This window comes from Esox lucius, chromosome 13 (genome assembly GCF_011004845.1).
Source record: "Esox lucius isolate fEsoLuc1 chromosome 13, fEsoLuc1.pri, whole genome shotgun sequence".
Classification (NCBI taxonomy): Eukaryota; Metazoa; Chordata; class Actinopteri; order Esociformes; family Esocidae; genus Esox; species Esox lucius.
In genome coordinates, this window is record NC_047581.1 from 8,321,378 (window position 1) to 8,344,954 (window position 23,577).

At 40.9% G+C, this 23,577-nt stretch overlaps 1 protein-coding gene across 3 annotated transcripts; it reads left to right on the forward strand.

Moving 5' to 3' along the window:
* Positions 1 to 1,984: 1,984 nt before the first annotated feature.
* lrrc74b (leucine rich repeat containing 74B) lies at positions 1,985 to 23,294 on the forward strand. Of its 3 annotated transcripts, none has more exons than XM_010905605.3 (10): positions 1,985 to 2,266; positions 3,024 to 3,231; positions 10,635 to 10,777; positions 12,984 to 13,116; positions 13,827 to 14,033; positions 18,509 to 18,618; positions 19,255 to 19,370; positions 19,631 to 19,709; positions 22,204 to 22,299; positions 22,429 to 23,294. In XM_010905605.3, the coding sequence occupies exons 1-10, from the start codon at positions 2,105 to 2,107 to the stop codon at positions 22,543 to 22,545; spliced, it is 1,371 nt and encodes a 456-aa protein (XP_010903907.2). In that variant the 5' UTR covers positions 1,985 to 2,104; the 3' UTR covers positions 22,546 to 23,294. The 3 variants fall into 3 exon arrangements, with proteins under 3 accessions (XP_010903907.2, XP_010903908.2, XP_010903909.2); XM_010905606.3 differs by having other exon boundaries at positions 19,631 to 19,682; XM_010905607.2 differs by lacking the exons at positions 19,255 to 19,370; positions 22,204 to 22,299; positions 22,429 to 23,294 and having other exon boundaries at positions 19,631 to 19,691.
* The last annotated feature ends 283 nt before the right edge of the window (positions 23,295 to 23,577 follow it).

Genomic DNA, 23,577 nt, shown 5'->3' on the forward strand with positions numbered 1-23,577 from the left:
AGTACACATTCTTTGTTCCAATTTGTGTAACAACTGATTCTATAACAACCATATTACTGTGTAGTTACATAGTATTTATTGTACTATGTTGTTACTACAGTTATTACTGGGTTAGTAGTATAGTTATTAGGGCAACTAAATAGTGTTACCAAAGAAAATAAGCATAACTGTTTCTGCACACACACACACACACACACACACACACAAACCAAACAGGAAAGCTTCCGCATGTGCAAACCCAAACAATTCTTGGATTGTATTTTCAAGATGTAGAAAATGGATAGTCAAATGTTTACTTAGGTTGTCATGGCAATTCCACTAACTTGAGATGTCTTCATTGTAAAAGAAGGCTGAGGAAGATATCTTAATAAAATATATATTTCTAAATATATATATAGCTATGAGGAAGCCTCGTCAACGCCCTATGTTTATTGTATGTATTTCACCAAGCTAACTCAACAGCCTTTCACTGAGCATCGTGTGAAGGCTGAGCCTTTGCAGGTCTGTTGTAATGCACCATGTTTCCATTCTGAGCATGTCATTGACTTTTGTTTGTGATTAAGAAAATATTTGTAATGGTCACCAACTCTGCAGCAGCCTGTAGCTTAGCATATATTTCTTGCCTGCTGTCTTTCTTTAGTACTTCCTTTGTTTCTAAACTAAAATGGCATGAAACTTAATGGATTTCTGTGTTATCTACGTCTGTCCGCTACAAACTGGCGCCTATAGATTACATTTCTAATCGAAAACTTTTTCTTTTTATTTGGGGAGAAATAAGAAATGTTAATTATTCCTCTTTCTGAATGTTTTCTTTTTATTATTATTATTTGGAATGAGGCCCGCTAAAACTCTGTGATGTAAAATGTGCAACAACAAAAAAAGATAACATTATAGCATATATACACACACACACACACACAAAGAAGAAACATAAAAGGGAACTGTTTGAACTCACTTTTCTAAGAATGTATTTTGATTATATAAATGGATATTATTTGTCTTTTCTGCTTGGTAAAAAGAACATATAAGAAAAAACATGAGGACTATGGTCTAATTGATAGTTTGGACCGGGGGGGGGGAAAGCAGCAGTATCAGAATGCATGAGAAACTGTACTACTGTGTCCTCCCCAAAAAAATATAATCATAATTTAAAAAAAAGCTCTGTCTACCATCTAGCACTGTGTCAGTTAGTGGGACTAAGGCGACTCCGTCCATCCATCCTCCGCGTGATGGACAGACGGTTGATAGGATCAAAGGGGTTTCGTGCTTGTATCGCTGCTGCTAAACTCCAACAACCCAAACAGCCTCTGCTAGAAAATCCTTGTTGTGGAATTTATCAACCTTGACAGTTTCCATTTTAATGCATACTGCAAGGAACTTTGCATTTACTTAATAAAACATAAAAAAAAACATTTACAGTACATGTAAATACTGGGTTTGTTGTCTTTTGTTGTGTGTTGAAACCAAATCGTGTTCCTTAATGAGTGTGATGTGGGTAGTGGGGTTGGTTAAAGGTTAGCTTAAACTGTTGAATATTACAGTTGCCTTCTCACAGGCTGTCTTTGTGATTAGGAGATCTAGTGCCTGTACAGTGTGTCTTTTCTCCATTGGACTGATTATAATTACTGCAAACAAACCAGCTGTGTGAGATTCCTGTTCTATTTGTCACCCTCGAAGCTTTCACACAACACAGTAGGGACGAAGAGGTACAATTCAGCTACTGAGATGTGTAGGCAGTTGCTCTCAGCAAGAAATACAATGTAGTGCCATGGCAACCTAACAACAAAGACAATCAGCCAAACATTAAACCAGTCCTGTGTGCTCTGCCTCCTGTGAATTGGTGGTTGTGAGCCAGAGTGAAAAGCCCACAACATCCTGACTAGCTGAACAGCTTGCCAATCAACAGCCCTTCGAAGATGACCCACCCACTGAGCAAGATGGGTTGTGACAAAACCCAGGAAAGCCAAGAAGTCCAGAGCACTGATTTAACCTGCAGTCCCGGTAAACTGTACAATTCAAAACATCTAGGGGTCTTCACTGGCACACTCCCCAGCAAAACTATTTTAGTTTGAAGGTCAGAAGAGTCCACTGTTTGGGTGGAAGCATGGTTGTCGGCAAGAAGTTGGCCAAAGAGTCCCTGCTGGCGGCTGTTCTGGAGGATGATGACGTGGAGACAGACAGTGAGAGAGAGCTTCTGGGCGGGACGAGAAGCAGACCACCCAGCAGGCCCCGGAAAACTTTCAGCAGAGGCGGTGTTGACCATCAGGTACTATGGCATAAACAGCAGATCTGACATGAAAGACACTAGCTTACATTTTAGTCCTTTAGCAGAGGATCTTGTACAGAACATATTATGGAAGAAATTAGGGAGCCCAGCTGAACGGGACAAGTTATTTCACCTCATTAGTTCAAAGAAGCAGGATCAGTTCTAGGTATAAGCAACATAAGCGGTTGCTTAGTGCCCCTTAGCTTTAGGTACCACTAGGAGAGGGGGCCCCAAATCAAATTTTGCTTAGGGCTCCCAAAAGACTAGAGCCGGCCCTGTAAAACAATTATTCAAGTATTCAATCCAGCAATCTTTTATTAACTGGCCCTTTAAAAACAATATTGGCAGTTATTTTTAAGTGGGTTACCAGATGGGAACAATTAATAATGAGGTAAAAACAGAAAATAATCAGGATCCGGACCTTGTTTGTTAAGAGTTGAATGGCGCCATGCATAATTAATTGGCTACCCAAGATGCACACCCTCTCCATCCGCAGTAATATAGAATGTTTAGTGTGTGTCAACTTAGCATATAACTGCTCTGACAGACATAGTCCTGTTTTTTCTTGATTAGCCTTCAATTAAAAGGCACGGATGTATGATCAGAATTGTCCTGCTGGAAAAGAGTTGGAGTTACGCAGCCCTGAACACAAGGCTGTCATACAAGGATTTCTCCACTATCATTATCCTTAAACCAGCTGGTACAGTAATCAGTGACAATTTCAGCCTCAGCCTCTCTCTTTCGTTCCCCGCTGCAGACAGTGACCCGGTCAGGTTCCGGCCGTTACTCCAACCCCGAGGGGATGGTGTCAGACGGGGGTGAGAGAAAGGCGGAAGAGTGGGAGGAGGAGGACGACGAAGAGGGCTGTGAAGGCGGAGGTGGTGATGGAGACAGACAGGAAAAGGGGAGAGAGTGTGTCATCGCAGCTGCAGAGGAGAACTATGATACAGACTTGGAGCTGGAAGGTAAGCAACAAGTCAAAGTTCTTATTTAAAGACGGACCGCTGAATCACATGTTCTGATGAGGGGAGTCGAGTGAGAGAGCAACGGGCCTGAGCCTGTGCTCCGCTGCTCTTCTCGGCGGGAAAATAGATGTCTTAAAAAAAGAAACAGCTAAAGAAACGAAATAGCTCACTTATGAGTCATGCGTTTGACACCATTGACGTCGACCGTTTCGTCTTCAATACTTAGATCATCTAGCTTTCACGTGCTCCTTGGATATAATAAAGCTGTGGCTTCATCAACATCATTGATATTATAAACATATTCTATCTCTTTCATTCTTGGAATGAAGCTCCCCATTTTACATCAGAAGCGCCACAGTGGGATCATTCAATCACATTTGGATCATGCTTTGAACATGATCAACAGTCCTAATAAATCTCTCTTTCTTTCCATCTCTCACTCCCCCTCACTGCTTTTCCTCCCGATTAGTGTGAAAGCAGAAACAAAACACCTACACACACACACACACACACACACACACACACACACACACAGAAATGCACACACACACAGAAATGCTCACACACTCCTGCGCATAAATAGATTCTGTTCTTGCATGTTAATCTAGGCAAGGTATTAAGGCCTGTATAAGTGAAGGCCATCTGGTACATGAATGAGCTAGTCTACACAGTTCCCAGAAGTGGTGAAATCAACTGCAAGGGAATAACTATCAAAGTCCTGTTGATGGCTTAGGCTGTTTTAGAGGGATATGCAAAGATGCCAAGACCCTTTCCTCTGGCTAGGTCAGACCTGGGTTCAAGGTCATCTTTAAAAATCATCCAGCGTTTACTTTAGTTCTTCTATGATGCGGGCGCACCCCAAGGTTTAACACTGGGACCCATTGTGTTCAGTCTGTTCATTAAGGACCTGTCTTCTGTTGGTCCTGAGTCAAAAGGACAAAGACGTTCAGATGATACAATGGTTTATTTGCATGCAAAGTGCAAACAGCAAGCTGCAAAGGAATTGACTGGAGCAATGGCCCATGTTGAAAATTGGCTCATTAATTATAGGCTGCATGTTCTTCACAAAGGACAATGGATGACACTGTGCCAGATGTCTGCTTGTCTGAAGGGAAGACTCAGGTGGAATCTAATTGTAAAGTAGCTGTCCAGTGAAAATACAATTTTACAGTAAGATATATACAGTTCATTTTGTTAGCTCACACTCAAATAATGTTGCTGACTCGTCTTAAGGACAATTTGCTGGCCAGTCAGAGTTCTAGAAAAGGATGAACTGGCAAATTAGCGGTTTACTACCACTAATATATATGACCAAAAATATTCATGACCAAAAAATACAGAAAAGCAGTTTTTGTACAATTACTGTACTTAGAGGTAAAGAAATTGTTCAGAAAACATATATGGCTAATGTGGAATGATGTTTTTTCACAGCATTAGTTACCCACCCCTTTTGTGTAATTCACCAAATTATTTTTACCACCCAGCCCAGAGATGTTGTTAAAATGGGAATCATGTGTAATGTCCTATTTTGTTCGGTTCGGATGTTGCTTTGTTCTTGGATGTGACATGTTCTGTTCTGTTTTTTTCCTTTGTTCTTAAACGTAGCTTGTCTTTTTTGTTCTGATTGTTTTCACTTGTTTGTTGTTAGCCCTCGTTAGCACCCAATTTAATTTGTCTAGTTCTGTCAGCCCTTTGTGAAGTCATTGAGTCTTTTTTGTGTATGTGGTCCAGCCTGCTTGCTTATTCCTGTTGTTTTTTTGTGTTCTCGCTTGCCCTAGTTTTTGTTATTAAATCAATCATTGTTGTCCGTTAACTCTGCGCCTAGCATCCTGCTTACCCCAAAATGTGACAGAATGAGTCGACCTGAACAAATGGCCCCAGCTGAGTTCTTGCGGTGACTGGAAGACCAGGAGAGGCGCTTCAATGACCTGCCCTCCGCCCTTTCTACACTGTTCTCCCCAAACAATTTTTTTGGGGGGGCTATGGGGGCAGCCATCAAGGAGGAGACCCCGCCAGGGGAGCCCGTCAGCGCTTCAGAGCCTCCCAGGCCAGTCCTGTCCGTTCATCCCAGTCCTGCCTCGCCAGCTCTGCCCGGCATCCCTGGTTCTGCCCTGGGGGCATTGCTCTTTCCGGCGCCAAAGCCCTGCTCTGCTCTGAGGCAGGGCCCATGTCTGCCATCACGGCCCATCCGGCTCCAGGTCTAATGTCGGCGCCCAGCCCTCACTCCCCTTTGGACTTTCTCTGGGAGTTCGCCCCTTGGATGTTGCTTTTGTTCTTTAACGTAGCCTGTCCTTTCTGTTTGTTTTCACATGTTTGTTGTTAGCCCTCGTTAGCACCCTATTTAGTTTGTCCAGTCCTGTCAGCCCTTTGTCTAGTCTTTGAGTTTTTTTGTGTATGTGTTCCAGCATGCTTGCCTTATTCTTGCCGTTTTGTTGTTTTCTCGCCTGCCCTAGTTTTTATAAAATCTATCGTTGTTTGTTAACTCTGTGCCTGGCGTTCTGCTACCCCAAAACGTGACACCCTGCTTCGACATTGTGATTTGAGCAACGGGGCCAATGTAAAGATTATCAATGTTTCCATGATGCACAAAATCGACAAATTCAAAAGATTGCAGGTGTGTTTAGAGCATAGAGATGTAGTACATTCAGTGACTTCTTAGGAACCCACAGGTATTTTTTCTATCTGAAGTTTCAGAGTCATTTGAAAGTACAACCCTGTTTCCAAAAGTTGGGATGCTGTGTAAAATGCAAATAAAAATAGAATGCAATGATTTGCAAATGTACCCTGTATTTAATTGAAAATAGTACAAAGACAATATCTAATGTAAAAACTGAGAAGTTATTGTTTTTGAAAAAATACATTCCCATTTTCAGTTTGATGCCAGCAACATGTTTCAAAATAGTTTGAAGAGGGGCATGTTTACCACTGTGTTGCATCACCTCTTTTAACAATACTAACAATGTAAGGTTGTGTGAACTGAGGAGACCAATTGCTGTAGTTTTGAAAGTGAAATGTATTGCCATTCTTGCATGACATAGGATTTCAGCTGCTCAACAGTTCGGGATCTACTTTGTCATGTTTTTTTGTTTCATAATGAGCCAAATGTTTTCAATGGGTAACATGTCTGGACTGCAAGCAGACCAGTTTAGCACCCACACTCTTACAATGGATTTCTCTGGATTCTCTGGATCTTTTAATGATATGTACCATAGATGATATCCCCAAACACTTTAAAATTTTACGTTGACAAAACGTCATTCTTAAATTGTTTTTCACAGAGTGATGAACACCTCCCCATCTTTACTTATGAAAGACTCATCCTCTCTAGGATGCTCTTTTTATACCCAATGATGTTACTGATTTGTTACCAACCTATTTAGTAGTGAGATATTCATCCAGGTTTATTTTTTAGCATTACACAACAATTCCAGTCTTTTGTTGCCCCTGTCCCAACTTTTTAAATGTGTTGCTGGTATCAAATTGGGAACATATTTTCCAAGAAACAATAAAATGTCTCAGTTTCAACATTTGACATGTTGTCTTTGTATTATTTTCTATTGAATATAGGGTTGAAATGATTTGCACATCATTGCATTCTGTTTCTCTTTACATTTTACACTGCGTCCCAACATTTTTGGAAACAGAGTTGTATATACACTCACCTAAAGAATAATTAGGAACACCTGTTCAATTTCTCATTAATGCAATTATCTAATCAACCAATCACATGGCAGATGCTTCAATGCATTTAGGGGTGTGGTCCTGGTCAAGACAATCTCCTGAACTCCAAACTGAATGTCAGAATGGAAAGAAAGGTGATTTAAGCAATTTTGAGCGTGGCATGGTTGTTGGTGCCAGACGGGCCGGTCTGGGGTTTACAAAGAATGGTGTGAAAAGGGAAAAACATCCAGTATGCGGAAGTCCTGTGGGCGAAAATGCCTTGTTGATGCTAGAGGTCAGAGGAGAATGGGCCGACTGATTCAAGCTGATAGAAGAGCAACTTTGACTGAAATAACCACTTGTTACAACCGAGGTATGCAGCAAAGCATTTGTGAAGCCAAAACACGCACGTCTTCGAGGCGGATGGGCTACAACAGCAGAAGACCCCACCGGGTACCACTCATCTCCACTACAAATAGGAAAAAGAGGCTACAATTTGCACGAGCTCACCAAAATTGGACAGTTGAAGACTGGAAGAATGTTGCCTGGTCTGATGAGTCTCGATTTCTGATGATACATTCAGATGGTAGAGTCAGAATTTGGCGTAAACAGAATGAGAACATGGATCCATCATGCCTTGTTACCACTGTGCAGGCTGGTGGTGGTGTAATGGTGTGGGGGATGTTTTCTTGGCACACTTTAGGTCTCTTAGTTCCAATTGGGCATTGTTTAAATGCCACGGCCTGCCTGAGCATTGTTTCTGACCATGTCCATCCCTTTATGACCACCATGTACCCATCCTCTGATGGCTACTTCCAGCAGGATAATGCACCATGTCACAAAGCTCGAATCATTTCAAATTGGTTTCTTGAACATGACAATGAGTTCACTGTACTGAAATGGCCCCCACAGTCACCAGATCTCAACCCAATAGAGTATCTTTGGGATGTGGTGGAACGGGAGCTTCGTGCCCTTGATGTGCATCCCACAAATCTCCATCAGCTGCAAGATGCTATCCTATCAATATGGGCCAACATTTCTAAAGAATGCTTTCAGCACCTTGTTGAATCAATGCCACGTAGAATTAAGGCAATTCTGAAGGCAGAAGTATTAGTATGGTGTTCCTAATAATCATTTAGGATTATATGAACCGTTAACCCTTGGCACAATGCACTTTTGCATACTGACTGTCTTATACAACAATACATCTGGGAAAGAGTACATTTAATTGACAGACTCTAGTTTTTTTTGGCAGAATTTGGTTTTTGGAAGTATGAGTTAACTACAAATGGCTGTATGATTAAAAGAAGTGAAAATTGCAATACATATCGTATTGGCACCTAAGTATCATGAAAATATCGTATCGTGAGGTCCCTCGCAATTCACAGCCCATTTATATGGACAGATGTGTACCTTTCTAATTCATGCCAAATCAATTTACTTTGCCACAGTTAGAGCCCAGTTAAGTTCTAGAGACATCTTAAAGATTATCAAAGGACACAGGATTAATCTGATCCCAATTGGTTGTGTCATGGCAAATTCATTTTTATGAATTTTCATTTTATCAATATGAGGTGTTGTAGAAAGATGGCAGAAGTATATATTTAATCAATAATTAATTAAGTCTTGAAGGCAATGTAGCTCTCAGATATATGAAAGACATGTTGATAATTAATGATATACTGTAAGAGTATCTATTTTTCTACTACTCTACTACAAATATTTACAAATCCTTTAAAAAACTTTTAGTACAGTGAATTAAATGCCAAGTAAAAAATTTTAACAATCAAAAGGGTTTATAATATCAAAACAACAAATCAAATTGCTAAATCATCTATCTTATGAACACTAAAACAGTTATATATATTACATATACAGTATACACTGCTCAAAAGAATTTAGGAAACACGTATTCATCACAGTATAACAGCAAGTCAGTTAAACTTCAGGGATATCAATCTGTCCAGATAGGAAGCATAAGCGATTGTGAATGAAAGTCACCTGTTTTGGTGCAAATGAAAGCGATAACAGGTGCACAGGAGAGGCAACAGCAAGACAACCCAAAAAAGGGAATGGTTTTGCCGGTGGGGCAAAAATGGAATATATTTTATGTAATATATTTTGTTCATCAAAACACAGAGTGTGATTGTAGTGTTCACTTAATTTTTTTGATTTTGAGCAGTGTATAGTAGTACAAATGTGAAATGTATAGTACAAATGTGAAATGACTGGGAAAAAAATATTTGCATGTTCTTGAATCGACAGTTTTAATGTTTAAGTTTCAGCCTACCTGCTTAGCTTCCACCCCTGAACAGCCATTATCTCCTGTGTGGTCATTAGCCCTGTAAGTTACTGTATAACTTCAAAAAGGAAAGTTTTTTTTACTGTCTGGAGCTTTCCTCTTTTTCTGTGAGCTGAGCTGAAACCTGGTTGGGTCAGCATACTTGAACAGAGTTGTTATACAGAGGTCTTCATGGACATACCCAAAATCACATTTTCTGAGATCCGATTCGTTTTCCTTGTCGCCACAGATCTCGGATGGGTGGGATAATATGTGAAATATTCCATCCATCATTTTATTATAAGAAGACAATATCCTGATAATAATACTGTTTTATTCTGATTTGCTTGATCAAGACAGGACTTGCAACTTTTTTTCCATTTGCTGTAAGATATTATTCGTAATCACAATGGATGGTATCATCAACTGCTGACTTTTGGTTTGTGTTTGTCTGTTTGTGTTTATCTCTTTGTTTGTGGCTTGTCTGTCTGTTTGTGTTTGAGGTGACGAAACATTACTATCAGAAGCTCAGGTCTGTGGGGCTCACGTAATTATTTTAACTTGCTATGAGACATCCTACATGCACTTTTATAGATCTACATTTGTCCACTGGCAAGGTTGCGCATATGCTCAGGCAATAGTCTATTTAACCAATTCATGAGAGTCCTCTGACAGATGAGGGTTAAAATTATTAACCCTCATCTTTGGCATATTTTCGGATCGGATGTGGTTGACCTCGGATCCAACTTAGTTTGGGCAGTGATTTTACAAAAAACTGACAGTTCTCGTGGGATCGAAATTTCACCAATACAGTGATATACATTTAAAATCCGATGAATAGCTCTGATCTGATATAGCTTTGACATATCAAATCCCATAATAGATGTGGATGTTCTTGAGGCCGCCCCACTTTCTTGCACATTCTTTTGAGGTGATTCAGACAATTTCTTTCAGTAGCATTCTATAGGGAAGTGTAGTATTTAGTTTGTGTTATGGCAACATTAGAGGTGAATGTACACTGAAAGCTCCCTTCATTAAATGAATGTTCTGTTGAAAGGCTGTGTGAACTTCCCAGGTCTAAAATCCATTGCATTCAGATGCATTGTAACTGGAAAAAAACTGAAAAAAAGGTTAGTTATTGTGCGAAGTGCCAGTGTCTGGTGTAGCAGTCTAAGCGCCCAACTCACCCTGTCGAGGGGATGTCAATGCCCTGTTTAGCCGTCTGTCTGTCTGTCTTTCACTCCTGTCTTCCCGGCCACTCCTTCCTATTGTCACTAGAATATTACTATACACCCTAGAAAATATCTTAAAATACATATGTATATTTAATAAAGTCAACAGGTGTTTGTAGCTTTGGGACTATTCTGCTATGTCCCTTGCTTAAGCCACGTTCAAGTAATACAAAGGATTTTGCAAACAGTTGAAACAAAGGCCATGCCCTTTTGTTTTCTTTTGTTTTCAGATGTGAGGAAGACGTACGACTCTACGGGCCAGACATGGTACGTTGAGGCATGTCGAATGTTCAACGTGGTCCCTGTCTCCTACTTCCTGAGACACATGCAGGACACTGAGCTGGCCATGATGCACCATGGCCTAGGGCCTCAGGTAGGACAGGGACAGTGCCCTGTTTGAATAATGTGCCCTTTCCCTGAAGGTCCCTTGGGTCTCTTCCTTTGATGAGCCTCGGGTGAGTGCCAAGGAACTGAGGACACAAGCCGAATGGAGGACACAACAACGTATTTGACCAGCGCCCTCCTTGAATAATGTAAAACAAAATGCCCCCTTCACTTTCATTTTCCACCTCTTTCCTGAATAGGCTGACGTGGAGTGGTCACTCTTCTGACAAGATTTTTAAGAGTCTGAGGAGGGTTTTCTTTCACCTATCCATTCAGATCAGATCAGTCATTTGCGATGGATTGAACTGGAAAGCGTGCATTTAGTTACATGAACTCTCTCTAAGTTCCTCATGTCAAACTTGCTCCACTGGGGGCACTCTGACGGGGAGGCAACCTGTTTCAGAAGGGTATGTGTGTTTTTGATGAGACTGACTTGGAAGACCAAGTATCTTGAAATGAGTCAATCACTGAACGGATCAATTGGCTCAGGTTCTATGTTCAAAGGTTGAGTGAATTCCACACTCCTTGTCTTCTAGGGTGTTTCGGGTTACATTTTTGTGTGGCCCTCGGCTCTCCAGGGCTGTATTCCATTCGTAAAGTAGACTGCCCTCAGCCCTTGAATAACATTTGACATCGCTACATCCAAGTGTACTTGTAAGTCCACGCAAAGCCCAAGCCAATCAGAGTGATGATCAGACTTCACTAACTAGCAATGCACCTCATAAGGACTCTGACCAATGAGGTTTGAGAATGACCCCAAAATGTTCTTGTTTTGTTTAAGTGACAATTGAAACTGCATTCAGGATCGATGGGGATTCCCCTGGGGAAGTGCTTAGGGGTGGTCAACTTTGCTCTTCAGCCCCTATCTGACTGGATTACCATCTCAAGTGCTGGTCTAATATGCAAAAGCTGCCCCCTCTGCCCTTGATTTAGATTGAGGGAACAAGTGAACAGCTTTGCTCCCTTTCAGGGTTGAAATCATCCACAAGTTAGTGTGGATGTGGTCACGTGTTCAAAGCCGGTGGCCACAGAGTATCAAATTGTCTGAATACGATTTGTGTCAGACTCAAACCTCATTGGTCAGACTCTGCGTGAGGTGCATAGAGTAAGTGCAAATACACATACTACCAGACTGCCAGTACATTTGGACATGACAATGCCATATACACAGACTGCCAGTACATTTGGACATGACAATGCCATATACACAGACTGCAAGTACATTTGGACATGACAATGCCATATACACAGACTGCCAGTACATTTGGACATGACAATGCACAATATACAGATTGCAAGTACAGGGTTTAGGGATTCTCAGCTTTGTGATTGGAGTAGACAGCAAGAAAAAGGTTTTCAACCCTGGCATCAGGGTCTGCAGGTTTTTATGTTCTGTACTAAATTAAGTTAACTTGTTACTTATTAGGAATCAGAATTATCTCTCAACTGGCTGTATAGATCTTAATTGTACACGCATTGAAAGGAAAAACCCAAAACTATCAGAAAACAATGCCCCTAATGCATGTGCAGAACACTGTCTTAGTGTGTGAGAGTGATTGTAACAGGTCAGCTTTTGGTACATAACCACTTGGAACTGTCTCACCCCAGGAAACAGAGAAACCCACATCATTATGTGTTATTGATTTTCATTATTTTATTTATGAATGTCTATTATATAGATACAATAATACTGTATATTGTGTATTAACAATTAAATGTGTATTTATATGTATTTTGCTGTGTTGTAAATCTGTCACTGTCATACTTTAGCAGTGCAGTCAAGATGTCAGGACTGAAGTTCTGAACTTTGCTGTGTCATCCTTTTCCTTGACCCCATACCTCCCTCTACCTGACCTTCATTAGTCTAATCTCTAGACTGTGGAGAATCTCTTACATGATGAAACTTTGCAACTGAAGCGCAGCTGGAGATGTCCGTCAAATAAATAACAAGGTCATTCTACCACCCATTAGATGGGTACATTGCATTCATAATAGGTGCCTGGTAAAAGAAGGGAAAAAAACAGACAGGCACACACCTGCTTTCAAGGCCCACTTACTCTGTTAAATAGCACATCCTCCTCTCTTCAAAAAACAGAGAGAGGAAATGCAATTGGAGAAGAAAGGACCGAGAGATTGAGAAAAGACCGAGAGAAATAAACAAAAGAATCTCACTTTGTGTGAAATGTGTTCGCCAGGGCACCAAAGCGCTGGCGGTTCCCTTGGTAACCAACACCTCCCTCTTGAAGCTGAACCTAAGGGATAATTGGATGGAGGGGATGGGCGGGGCCGCCATGGCCGAGATGTTGAAGGAGAACTGTTACATCACAGGTGAGCCGCTCCTCCTACCTCTACACCTCCAGACTCTGCTCCTTTGCCTTGGGAGTTAAGGGGGGGGGGGGCACCAATACCCACCTCTGTGCCAACCCCCCCCCCCCCCCCATCATCTGCGTTACACCCCGACACTCAGGGATCTAGTTAACATTCAGTCAGTGTCTGGCTAGCAGCTAGCCCGGTACACAGCTCATGATTTAGTGGAAGGGGAGTGAGAGGTGACCAAGGGTCAGTGGATTTACATAAAAAGGTGGTTAAGGTCCCCGTGGATCCACTCGCTGCTGGCATTCTATCGCTCTCAGTGGTCCAAACATCCCAAACATTAAATTGCCGAGTGCGTCATTATATCACCACAATTCCAATATTCTTAATGACCAAACTAATAACTGTTATTCACTGTGCCTTTAACAATGAGTCTATAGTTGCAGGTTAGCTGCTGCCAACGAAAGTGCATGCTTTAACATTGAACAAAACCGTCAGACATCTCATTAGATTGCATCAGAAATATTGCAGCTTTGTTCAGAGGACTTAACACCTTTCAAGAGTCTTCATACAGTGGTAAGCAAACATGGCAACAGGATGAATATTTTAACTAAAACGTATACCATAGTTGCAGAGGCCAGAACAGGAACTCACATGCAATAACAGGCAGCTCAAACTTTTGCTCTACTCTAATGCTGTATGAATTCTCTGTGACCTTTCTGCAGAGTTGGATCTGGGGGAGAACAGGCTTGGGGAGCATGGAGCCCTGGCCCTGTCCAGCATGCTCCTGGAGAACACCACTCTGGTCTCCCTCAACCTTTCTGGGAACGGGCTTCCTGACAGCACTGCACAACACCTGGCCCAGGCCTTGACCTCTAATAACAAACTAGAGACACTGGACCTAAGTCACAACACCATGGGAGATGCAGCAGGTATTCTTTATTTGTTGGGTTGAGTTGGGGAGTAATTGGAGAGGAACTTTGGTTCAATGTGACATTCAACCAAATCAAAGTCACATACAAAGATATGCTCTCTGTCTTATGGGATATTGAGACATCTTAAGACACGAAGCTGGGATTTCTTGAAACAACTTTAATAATAAATTCTCATATAGGGCCTAAAAACAACTTCCCATTGTTGTTGATGAAGATTTTCTTCCCATTAAATAAGAGTTTTACAGACAGGGCAAAATATACTTGTGTTCTTTTTCTAAAGACCAAATTACAGTCTCCACTTCACAGTCCCTTTTGGTACACTTCACAGCACACCACGGTTAGATAAACAATTTAATTTGTAATCCCCTGTAACTCTCTGTGACTGCAAACCAGTGAATCGCTTACATTTCAAACTCTGCATTTCATTACCAATTCTTTGAATGTATGAGCATATTGCCATTCACCAAGTAAAAAACACTGACTGGTTCTCAGACATAATAACATCCGTTCTAGACAACCAGACAGGACTGCTGTGAGTGATGATTGAGTTCATGAGACCAAATAAACACAAACAGGCATACACAGACACTCTGATGTTGATGGAGAGTAGCTAGACACAGACTACAGATTTTGTACCAGATTGTGGCATTCAAAGGTCAAGAAATGATCCTTCATTAAAAGCCCACTCAATTAGGATGTGGAGGAGATTTATCATAAAAACCTTTTGGGCCTTACGCAGAGTGAATGACAAACCAGGGACCGTTGGGCTTCAGACAGACCAGACCTGCATAATTGAAACTGATATAATTGCTCTGTTGAAGGAGAAACAAGTTTACTTTCTGTCTCTTGTGTGTGTGTGTGTGTGTGTGTGTGTCATCCACTTTTAGCTGTACATGTCAGGACTGGATGTCCCCAGAGAATAAAAATGTATCCCACAATGTTTTTTTTGGCAGGCCCCACTGGGGTGGGGAGGGCATTGATGTTAGAACTGGGTTCAGTATTAGTTTTACTGGGTACATTTAAGTTAAATTAAGGGATTGGTTCAGGGCTAAGAAATAAGAAACATAAATTTCTAGGTCAAGATAATGTCTCAGGTCCCCAATAGGATAGAAATACAAACGTGTGTGTGTTTGCAAGCACATATGCTTGTGTGTGTGTATTATTATTTTCTATCTCATGTAAATGTATTAGTAATGGAGAAGGTGGGAAGCCTCAAGAGGCCAAATATATTATTTTTGGCATTGACAGGGCAAGTGCTTCCACCATTTGAATGTAACTGACTGGGAAGTCCTACGGTTTAAGAAAAGATAAAAGGATTCTATCCTGGACATCAGAAGTCATCAGCCAACGATCAGGGCATTCTTTCTAAATTGGTAAATACTGTATCTTTAAGCTCTATTACCGCCATCTTGTGGCTACAATAAAATGATTGAACAACAGGTTCTCGAGCAGGCCATCCAAACTTTGTTTGCATTTATCAAACAAGACAAACAAATCAAACAAGAGGACATTTTAGCACACTTACAGGGTTTTCAGACTAAGACAGTGATAGTGTAATGAGATTTCTTGAAACTCTTGAAAAGTTGGCTTGAAAGACCTGACTTTGGTTTGGGATTTTTTTTTATCCCTTGAAGAAAATATAGTATGTGTATGTGTTTGAGTAAAATGAACAGATTTGGTTTATTCTATAAACTACTGACAACATTACTCCCAAATTCCAAATAAATATTATTTATTTGTAGAAAATAACAACTGATCAAAATAAAATAAAATTTTCAACAACAAAATACTAATATTTTAACTTTGGAAGAGTTCAGAAATCAATATTTGGTGGAATAACCCTGATTTTTAATCACAAAAATTCAAGGTGCTCGGCTTTGTTAGATGGCTTGTGACCATCCATCTTCCTCTTGATCAAATTCCAGAGGTTTTCAATAGGGTTTAGGTCTGGAGATTGGGCTGGCCATGACAGGGTCTTGATCTGGTGGTCCTCCATCCACATCTTGATTGACCTGGCTTTGTGGCATGGAGCATTGTCCTGCTGGAAAAATCTGTTCCTCAGAGTTGGGGAACATTGTCAGAGCAGAAGGAAGCAGGTGTTCTTCCAGGATAACCTTGTACTTGGTATCTGCTCGATTCCAGCCTTGCTGAAGCATCCCCAGATCATCACTGATCCTCCACCAAAGTTCACAGTGGGTGTGAGACACTGTGGCTTATAGGCCTCTCCAGGTCTCTGTGGAAACCATTAGAGGACCAGGTGTTGGGCAAAGCTGAAAATTTACTCCATTCCTCTACAGTCCAATCCTTATGGTCTTTTGCAAACTTCAGCCTGGCTCTTCTTTGGTTCTCATTGATGAATCGCTTTTTTCTAGCTTTGCACAACTTCAGCCCTGCCCCTAGGAGCCTGTTTCAAACCGTCCTCGCCATGCACTTCACCCCAGCTGCTGTTTACCATTCTTTTTATAGGTCATCCCACGGTTGTTGAGTGACATTCGAATGAGTTGACGTCATCTCAGTCAGTAGACAGTCATTCTCACCCTCTGCCAGTCTGTAGCTTTGTTGTCCCCAATGTCTGATGCTTGACCTTGTTCTTATGAACTGCCGTCTTTGAAATCTTCAGGATGGAAGCAACCTGACGGTCACTGTATCACTCTGCCAGTAAAGCCAGAATTGAACCCTTCTTTTCCTCATTCAAAGCTTTTCTTTTCAACTCTTTTGTCATGCTGAATAGTTATTTTTTATTCAAATTACGTTTCACGTACTACTTGCACTGTTTTTGCCATCCAGTTGGTCCTATTGCAAGAGGATAGTGATGACCACAGCAGTGGTTTTTATACATTTCCTTTTTAAATTAGATTTGGTTCAGGTAATCAGTAGCTCATTAAGTAAAATTTGGTGTGCCAGTGTTGGAATTTAACAACACTGGAATGGAATGGCTGCCATACATGTAGAGATGCTGATCTCTTAAGGAGTGGTCTCTTAATTTTTTCCAGAGCTGTATATATAGATTTAAAGGAAAATCATATGTTGGTGAAACTGTCAGTATTAAAACCAATTGATTTAATCTTGAACAACTTAAAACAAGTCACAAACAAATCAAAGGAGCACGTTTAAAATTCAAATGAGAGCATTTGTAATTGCCTGCTTTATGCGCATTTCAGACAGACCAGGTTGGACCGATAGAACTCGATTAGGGCAGCAGTTTTTAGCCGCTAAGACATAACCTTCGCCACATTCCCTTTGGGGAATCCCTTTTATTGACGTTTTAAGTACCATTGTACGAATGTTGCATGTTGACCCATAATGATTGAATGTCAGAGCCTTATTTCAGAGACACATCATTTAAATAGATAGCCATCACTATCTATAACAGATAAAAATATTAAATGGCTGCAGTTGGGTTTTAAAATTGTCTTCTCAATGCCTCTCCTATGCTTTATCTACACTAATGGGTAAGTGAAATGTATGTCTCAGTCATAATTATTATTATTTTGAAGAATTGCCTAACAGTGGATTTTCCCTTTACCAATATCATTATAATAAATAAAAATGTCTGCCCTCTGGCTTTCTTCGCTTTTCTCTAATTCTCTCCATTCTCATATCTGCTATGACAGGAAATAAAGGTACACGGCAAAGCAAATTCTTGCTAGTGGTATGGATCACACAAATAATAATGAGAGAAGACAAGTGTGAATATTCAGTCTGTGGAGGCCACAGAGGAGTACAGTGAAAATCTCACTTTAAAAGTTCAACCGTGTTCTTTTCACTCATAACTAAATAACCCTGTTCACTTTTCCTATAGGGATTTACATGCTCCATAACTTAATTGTTCAGGAAATTAAATTAAATTTCATCTTTCCCATACACATCTTCCAAACATAGAGTTAATACATTTAAAAAATACACTTTCATCTAGAGTCATTCAAGTCCTTCATGAGCTACATCAGTTATGTTAGGGCAGGGAGAGATCTAAAACATGCAGGGCAAGGGGGTGTCCAGGAGCAGGGTTGAGGAACATTGATCTAGAGCAACATGAAGGAGCAATTACGTTTAGGTGTCCGCTCTTTGATAAGAATCACCAACCCTTTCAGTTACGGGACCAATGCTCTTGCCCACTAAGGGTGAGAGGGCAGCCCAGTGGTCAGCAGCTGATGCTTAACACTAATTGCTCCTTTGTGTCTCAAGATGAAAGTATAGAATAACAATCATACCACGGTCAAAGTCGCTTAGATCACGTCTGACCAATTGTAGTTTGGTTGAACAACAACTTAACCTCTTGACATGCTTCATATATTGAGTTGCAGCCAGATGATTCGCTGTTTGGCTATTTGCAATAACGAGCAGGTATATCCAATGAAGTGGTCATGAGTTTTTATATCTAAGTACTTTTAAGTCAAATTTCATGGGAATCTGGAAACACTGTGCAGTTACTTAAAGACTATTCAAACCACCCTCATTCCTTATATCAATAGGTGAGATTCTAGGCCATGCTATCGCCGAGAACACAGGGATGAGATCACTGAGCCTGGCCTGGAACTGTATAAGGGGGAAAGGAGCGGTGGCGTTGGCTAAAGGCCTTGGGGTAAACGTCTGCTAAATTTACCATTGCCTACAAGATATGTCAAATAGCTCTAGTACATGTTGACAGGTATCTGTTGAGAAAAGGCTACCCTGCATGAATAAACCTAGTACTGAATGTGAGAATGCCACAGGCTAACTAAAGACATAATAGACCTCATAACAGATAATTTAGGTATACTTTGTGCATCCAGATTTCCATCTTTTGTTCTTTAGATAGTCATACTATCAACAAACTACCTGTGGATAAGCCACTCGTTGCTTGGGTTAGGATTAGGTTTAGGATAATGGTAAAGGTTTGGTTAAGGGTTAAGGTTAGTTTATAGTTAAAATTGTACACATAGTCTGAAGATCGTCTGCAGGTGGACATTTGTGACTCTGCAAATAAATTGTTATAAATAATTTATTCTCAGCCTATAGTGTTACAGTATGAACTTTGATAAAACTTTACATCTGCCTATTTCCTTTTGGACCAACCTAGGATTAGCTGCCATTGAATGTTGGCTCTCGTTTGCAGAGATTGCATTCAACTCATCTGGTTCAAAATATTTAATGAAGCTCTGAGCTCAGCTCAGTTCAGTTAGATGTTCATTTAAGGAGTAATCCCAGTTTTCTAATACATTCTCTTGCAATGTCCCAGGCTAACATATTCCTCAGAACCCTGGATCTGTCTTATAATGGTCTGGGGAAGGATGGGGCTGTTGCTTTAGGACATGCGCTAAAAGACAACAACACTCTAGAGGAGCTAAATATTAGGTACCAACGTTTCATGCTTACATTATGACTATAATTTTCTCAAGTAAAATACTGATATGAGACAGATGGTCTTAGTTTAGGACACATAGTAGTAACTAAAATGACTGATTTAGATGCATGACATTGTAGAAAAGTTGATTCAGTACATTATGATAACTGCTATCACTTCAAAACTTAACAATGTGTTTTCTGAGGTAACAAGCTTATATTGCTTGTCTTTCAGCCCCAACACTTATTGTATTGTTTTCTCTCCCCCACAGTAACAATCGAATACCCCCTGAAGGCGCGATCCGCTTCGCCATGGGCCTCAAAGTAAACAAGACAATCAAAGTGCTCAATGTACGTCAGATATAAGATTGGCTGTTATTTACAAAGCAGTAGGGTCATAAATGAGATATTGGTAGAACAAGGATAAAATGGCACCTCATTCTTTTTTGGGGTTAAACACAAAGAAGCAGCTTCAAAACACTAGCAGGCACCTAAAGTACACTGAACAAAATTATAAATGCAACACTTGTTTTTGCCCCCATTTATCATGAGCTGAACTCAAAGATCTAAGACTTTCTCTATGTACTCAAAAGGCCTATTTCTCTCAAATATTGTTCACTAATCTAAACACGCTGTCGTATACGTCGATACAGAGCATCCCAAACATGCTCAATGGGTGACATGTCTGGTGGGTTTGCTGGCCATGTAAGAACTGGGATGTTTTCAGCTTCCAGGAATTGTGTACAGATCCTTGCAACATGGGACCGTATATTATCATGCTGCAACATGGTGATGGTCATGGATGAATGGCACAACAATGGGCCTCAGGATCTCGTCACGGTATCTCTGTGCATTCAAAATGCCATCAATAAAACGCACCTATGTTCATTGTCCATAACACACGCCTGCCCATACCTGAACCCCACCGCGGGCCACTAGATCCACAACGTTGACATCTGCAAACCGTTCACCCACACAACGCCATACACGCTGTCTGCCATCTGCCCTGTACCGTGAAAACTGGGATTCACCTGTGAAGAGAACACCTCTCCAAAGTGCCAGACGACATCGAATGTGAGCATTTGCCCACTCAAGTCGGTTATGACGAATACTGCAGTCAGGTCAAGACCCCGATGAGGATGACGAGCATGCAGATGAGCTTCCCTGAGACGGTTTCTGACAGTTTGTGCAGAAATTCTTTGGTTATGCAAACCGATTGTTGGAGCAGCTGTCCGGGTGGCTGGTCTCAGACGATCTTGGAGGTGGAGATGCTGGATGTGGAGATCCTGGGCTGGTGTGGTTACACATGGGCTGCGGTTTTGAGGCCGGTTGGATGTACTGCCAAATTCTCTGAAACTTGCGACATCTGTGGCATTGTGCTGTGTGATGGAACTGCCATTTTAGAGTAGCTGTCTATTGTGGCCAGCCTAAGGCACACCTGTGCAATAATCATGCTGTCTAATCAGCATCTTGATATGCCACACCTGTGAGGTGGATGGATAATCTCCTCAAAGGAGAAGTGCTCACTAACACAGATTTGTGAACAATATTTGAGAGAAATAGGCCTTTTGTGTACATAGAGAAACTCTTAGATCTTTGAGTTCAGCTCATGATAAAGTGTTGCGTTTATAATTTTGTTCAGTATGGTTTGCAGAGAGTCACAAAAAGTAACTGCATGCTTCATATACAGTGGGGAGAACAAGTATTTGATACACTGCCGATTTTGCAGGTTTCCCCACTTACAAAGCATGTACATGTCTGTAATTCTTATCATAGGTACTCTTCAACTGTGAGTGGCGGAATCTAAAAAAAAATCCAGAAAATCCCATTGTATGATTTTTAAGTAATTAATTTGCATTGTATTGCATGACATAAGTATTTGATACATCAGAAAAGCAGAACGTAATATTTGGTACAGAAACCTTTGTTTGCAATTACAGAGATCATACTTGACCAGGTTTGCACAGACTGCAGCAGGGATTTTGGCCCACTCCTCCATACAGACCTTCTCCAGATTTCTGTCTCATCAGACCACATGACCTTCTTCCATTCCTCCTCTGGATCATCCAGATGGTTATTGGCAAACTTCAGACAGGCCTGGACATGCGTTGGCTTAAGCAGGGGGACCTTGCGTGCGCTGCAGGATTTTAACCCATGACGGCGTAGTGTTATTAATAGTTTTCTTTGAGACTGTGGTCCCAGCTCTCTTCAGGTCATTGACCAGGTCCTGCCGTGTATTTCGGGGCTGATCCTTCACCTTCCTCATGATCATTGATGCCCCACGAGGTGAGATCTTGCATGGAACCCCAGACCGAGGGAGATCGATCGTCATCTTGAACTTCTTCCATTTTCTAATTATTGTGCCAACAGTTGTTGCCTTCTCACCAAGCTGCTTGCCTATTGTCCTGTAGCCCATCCCAGCCTTGTGCAGGTCTACAATTTTATCCCTGATGTCCTTACACAGCTCTCTGGTCTTGGCCATTGTGGAGAGGTTGGAGTCTGTTTGATTGAGTGTGTGGACAGGTGTCTTTTATAAAAGTAACGAGTTCAAACAGGTGCAGTTAATACAGGTAATGAGTGGAGAACAGGAGGGCTTCTTAAAGAAAAACTAACAGGTCTGTGAGAGCCGGAATACTTACTTGTTGGTAGGTGATCAAATTCTTATGTCATGCAATAAAATGCAAATTAATTATTTAAAAATGTTTTAGATTCAGTCTCTCACAGTTGAAGTGTACCTATGATAAAAATGACAGACCTCTTCATGCTTTGTAAGTAGGAAAACCTGCAAAATCGGCAGTGTATCAAATACTTGTTCTCCCCACTGTATTGCTCTGTTTTCTGTCAGATGGGGAGGAATCCTATACAGTCTTCTGGGTGTTACGGACTCCTAAAAGCCATTCAGGACAACCTAAAATCAGCAATGGAGAGCTTGGACTTTTCTGTAAGTTGTGGAGTTTTACTTGTCTTATTTTCACATAAATTAACAAATTAAACATTTATTACATAATACCTAATTATTTATGCATAACCAATCACCTAATCATGCATGTCATGTCTCATGTATTTCTAGGACATCACAGTGAATCAGGACTTTGAGGATTTATACATTGCAGTTATGGATGTATTCCCAAACATCAGAATCAAACATGGAGGGAGAATTGAGACCTTCAGAAAACCGAAGGCCTAACTGAGAGGTTTTCCGTTTGACATTGGTTGCATGAGAGGCCTTGCTAGGATCACAATGCATTCAGGGCTAATGTTTTGTGATATATATATTTTGCACCATATGTGAACTTTGAACATTTATATAAGGCTTACATTGGAAAATGTGGACAGGTGACAGGGCCTACCCAACAAACCATTACACTTCTATTAATTTGTGTAACATGTCAAACTGTCAATACATGTTTCTTAATTAAGTTTGTTTCATTAAATATTGTGTGAGTACAAAATTAAGTGAATTTAGAAAGATACACGCATCTCATCGACATGCCAACGTTAAACTATCCTATAGTAATATGTCAGTTTCAATGTCCAGTCAAAGTCCAGTAGCTCGGATCATCGTTTTGCAATCCTCCCATTGATCCTCCCCTTTAAAGATACGTGCAGGGGCGCATGACACATTTTTAAAGTTACCCGCGCGACTAGCAGGAATTTCAGCTACAGGCAGGTAACGGCTGATGAAATTTTATTAAAACTGCAACTATTGTTTACCTCGTAAACATTTAACGTATACAAGAAAGAGACAGAAACGTCTTCATTCGATTTAAGCAGGAGATGGCAGCGACGTCTTCAATGTTGGCCAAGTGCCAAGTTCTGTGCAGGCATGCTAGCAAGTTGCAAGTCATAATAAACATTTAAATGTACTCGCTAGCGGCCTACACGTCTACATTGCCATAACGCGCAATTGGAATTGTAGATGAATAAATCATAGATCAGTGCCTTTTTTTTGGGGGGGGGGGGGGGGGGGGGATACTTTTGGTTCATTTGAGATCCGGAGCTATTCATAAAAAGATGGACGCCCAAGGCCAAACGACGCCACTGGGTTGCGTTACAAGGCCACTATATGAATAGATAATAGACTATTAGAACGAATTACCAACTAGACATTATGAACATTGTATCCAGGGGTAAGCACAAAAAAATTGCCAATGGCAATTTTTCTTCTGTCAGTTGTGTTGAAAACTACCTTGGTACCTGATTTCAACCTAGTGTAACC

What these genes read in the sequence shown, in the direction of transcription:
- lrrc74b (XM_010905605.3), top strand. Translation starts at nt 2,105, where the DNA reads ATGGTTGTCGGCAAGAAGTTGGCCAAAGAGTCCCTGCTGGCGGCTGTT. An exon ending in GAGGCGGTGTTGACCATCAG is followed by an intron (nt 2,267 to 3,023) that starts GTACTATGGCAT and finishes TCCCCGCTGCAG; the next exon opens with ACAGTGACCCGGTCAGGTTC. An exon ending in CACCATGGGAGATGCAGCAG is followed by an intron (nt 14,034 to 18,508) that starts GTATTCTTTATT and finishes TTATATCAATAG; the next exon opens with GTGAGATTCTAGGCCATGCT.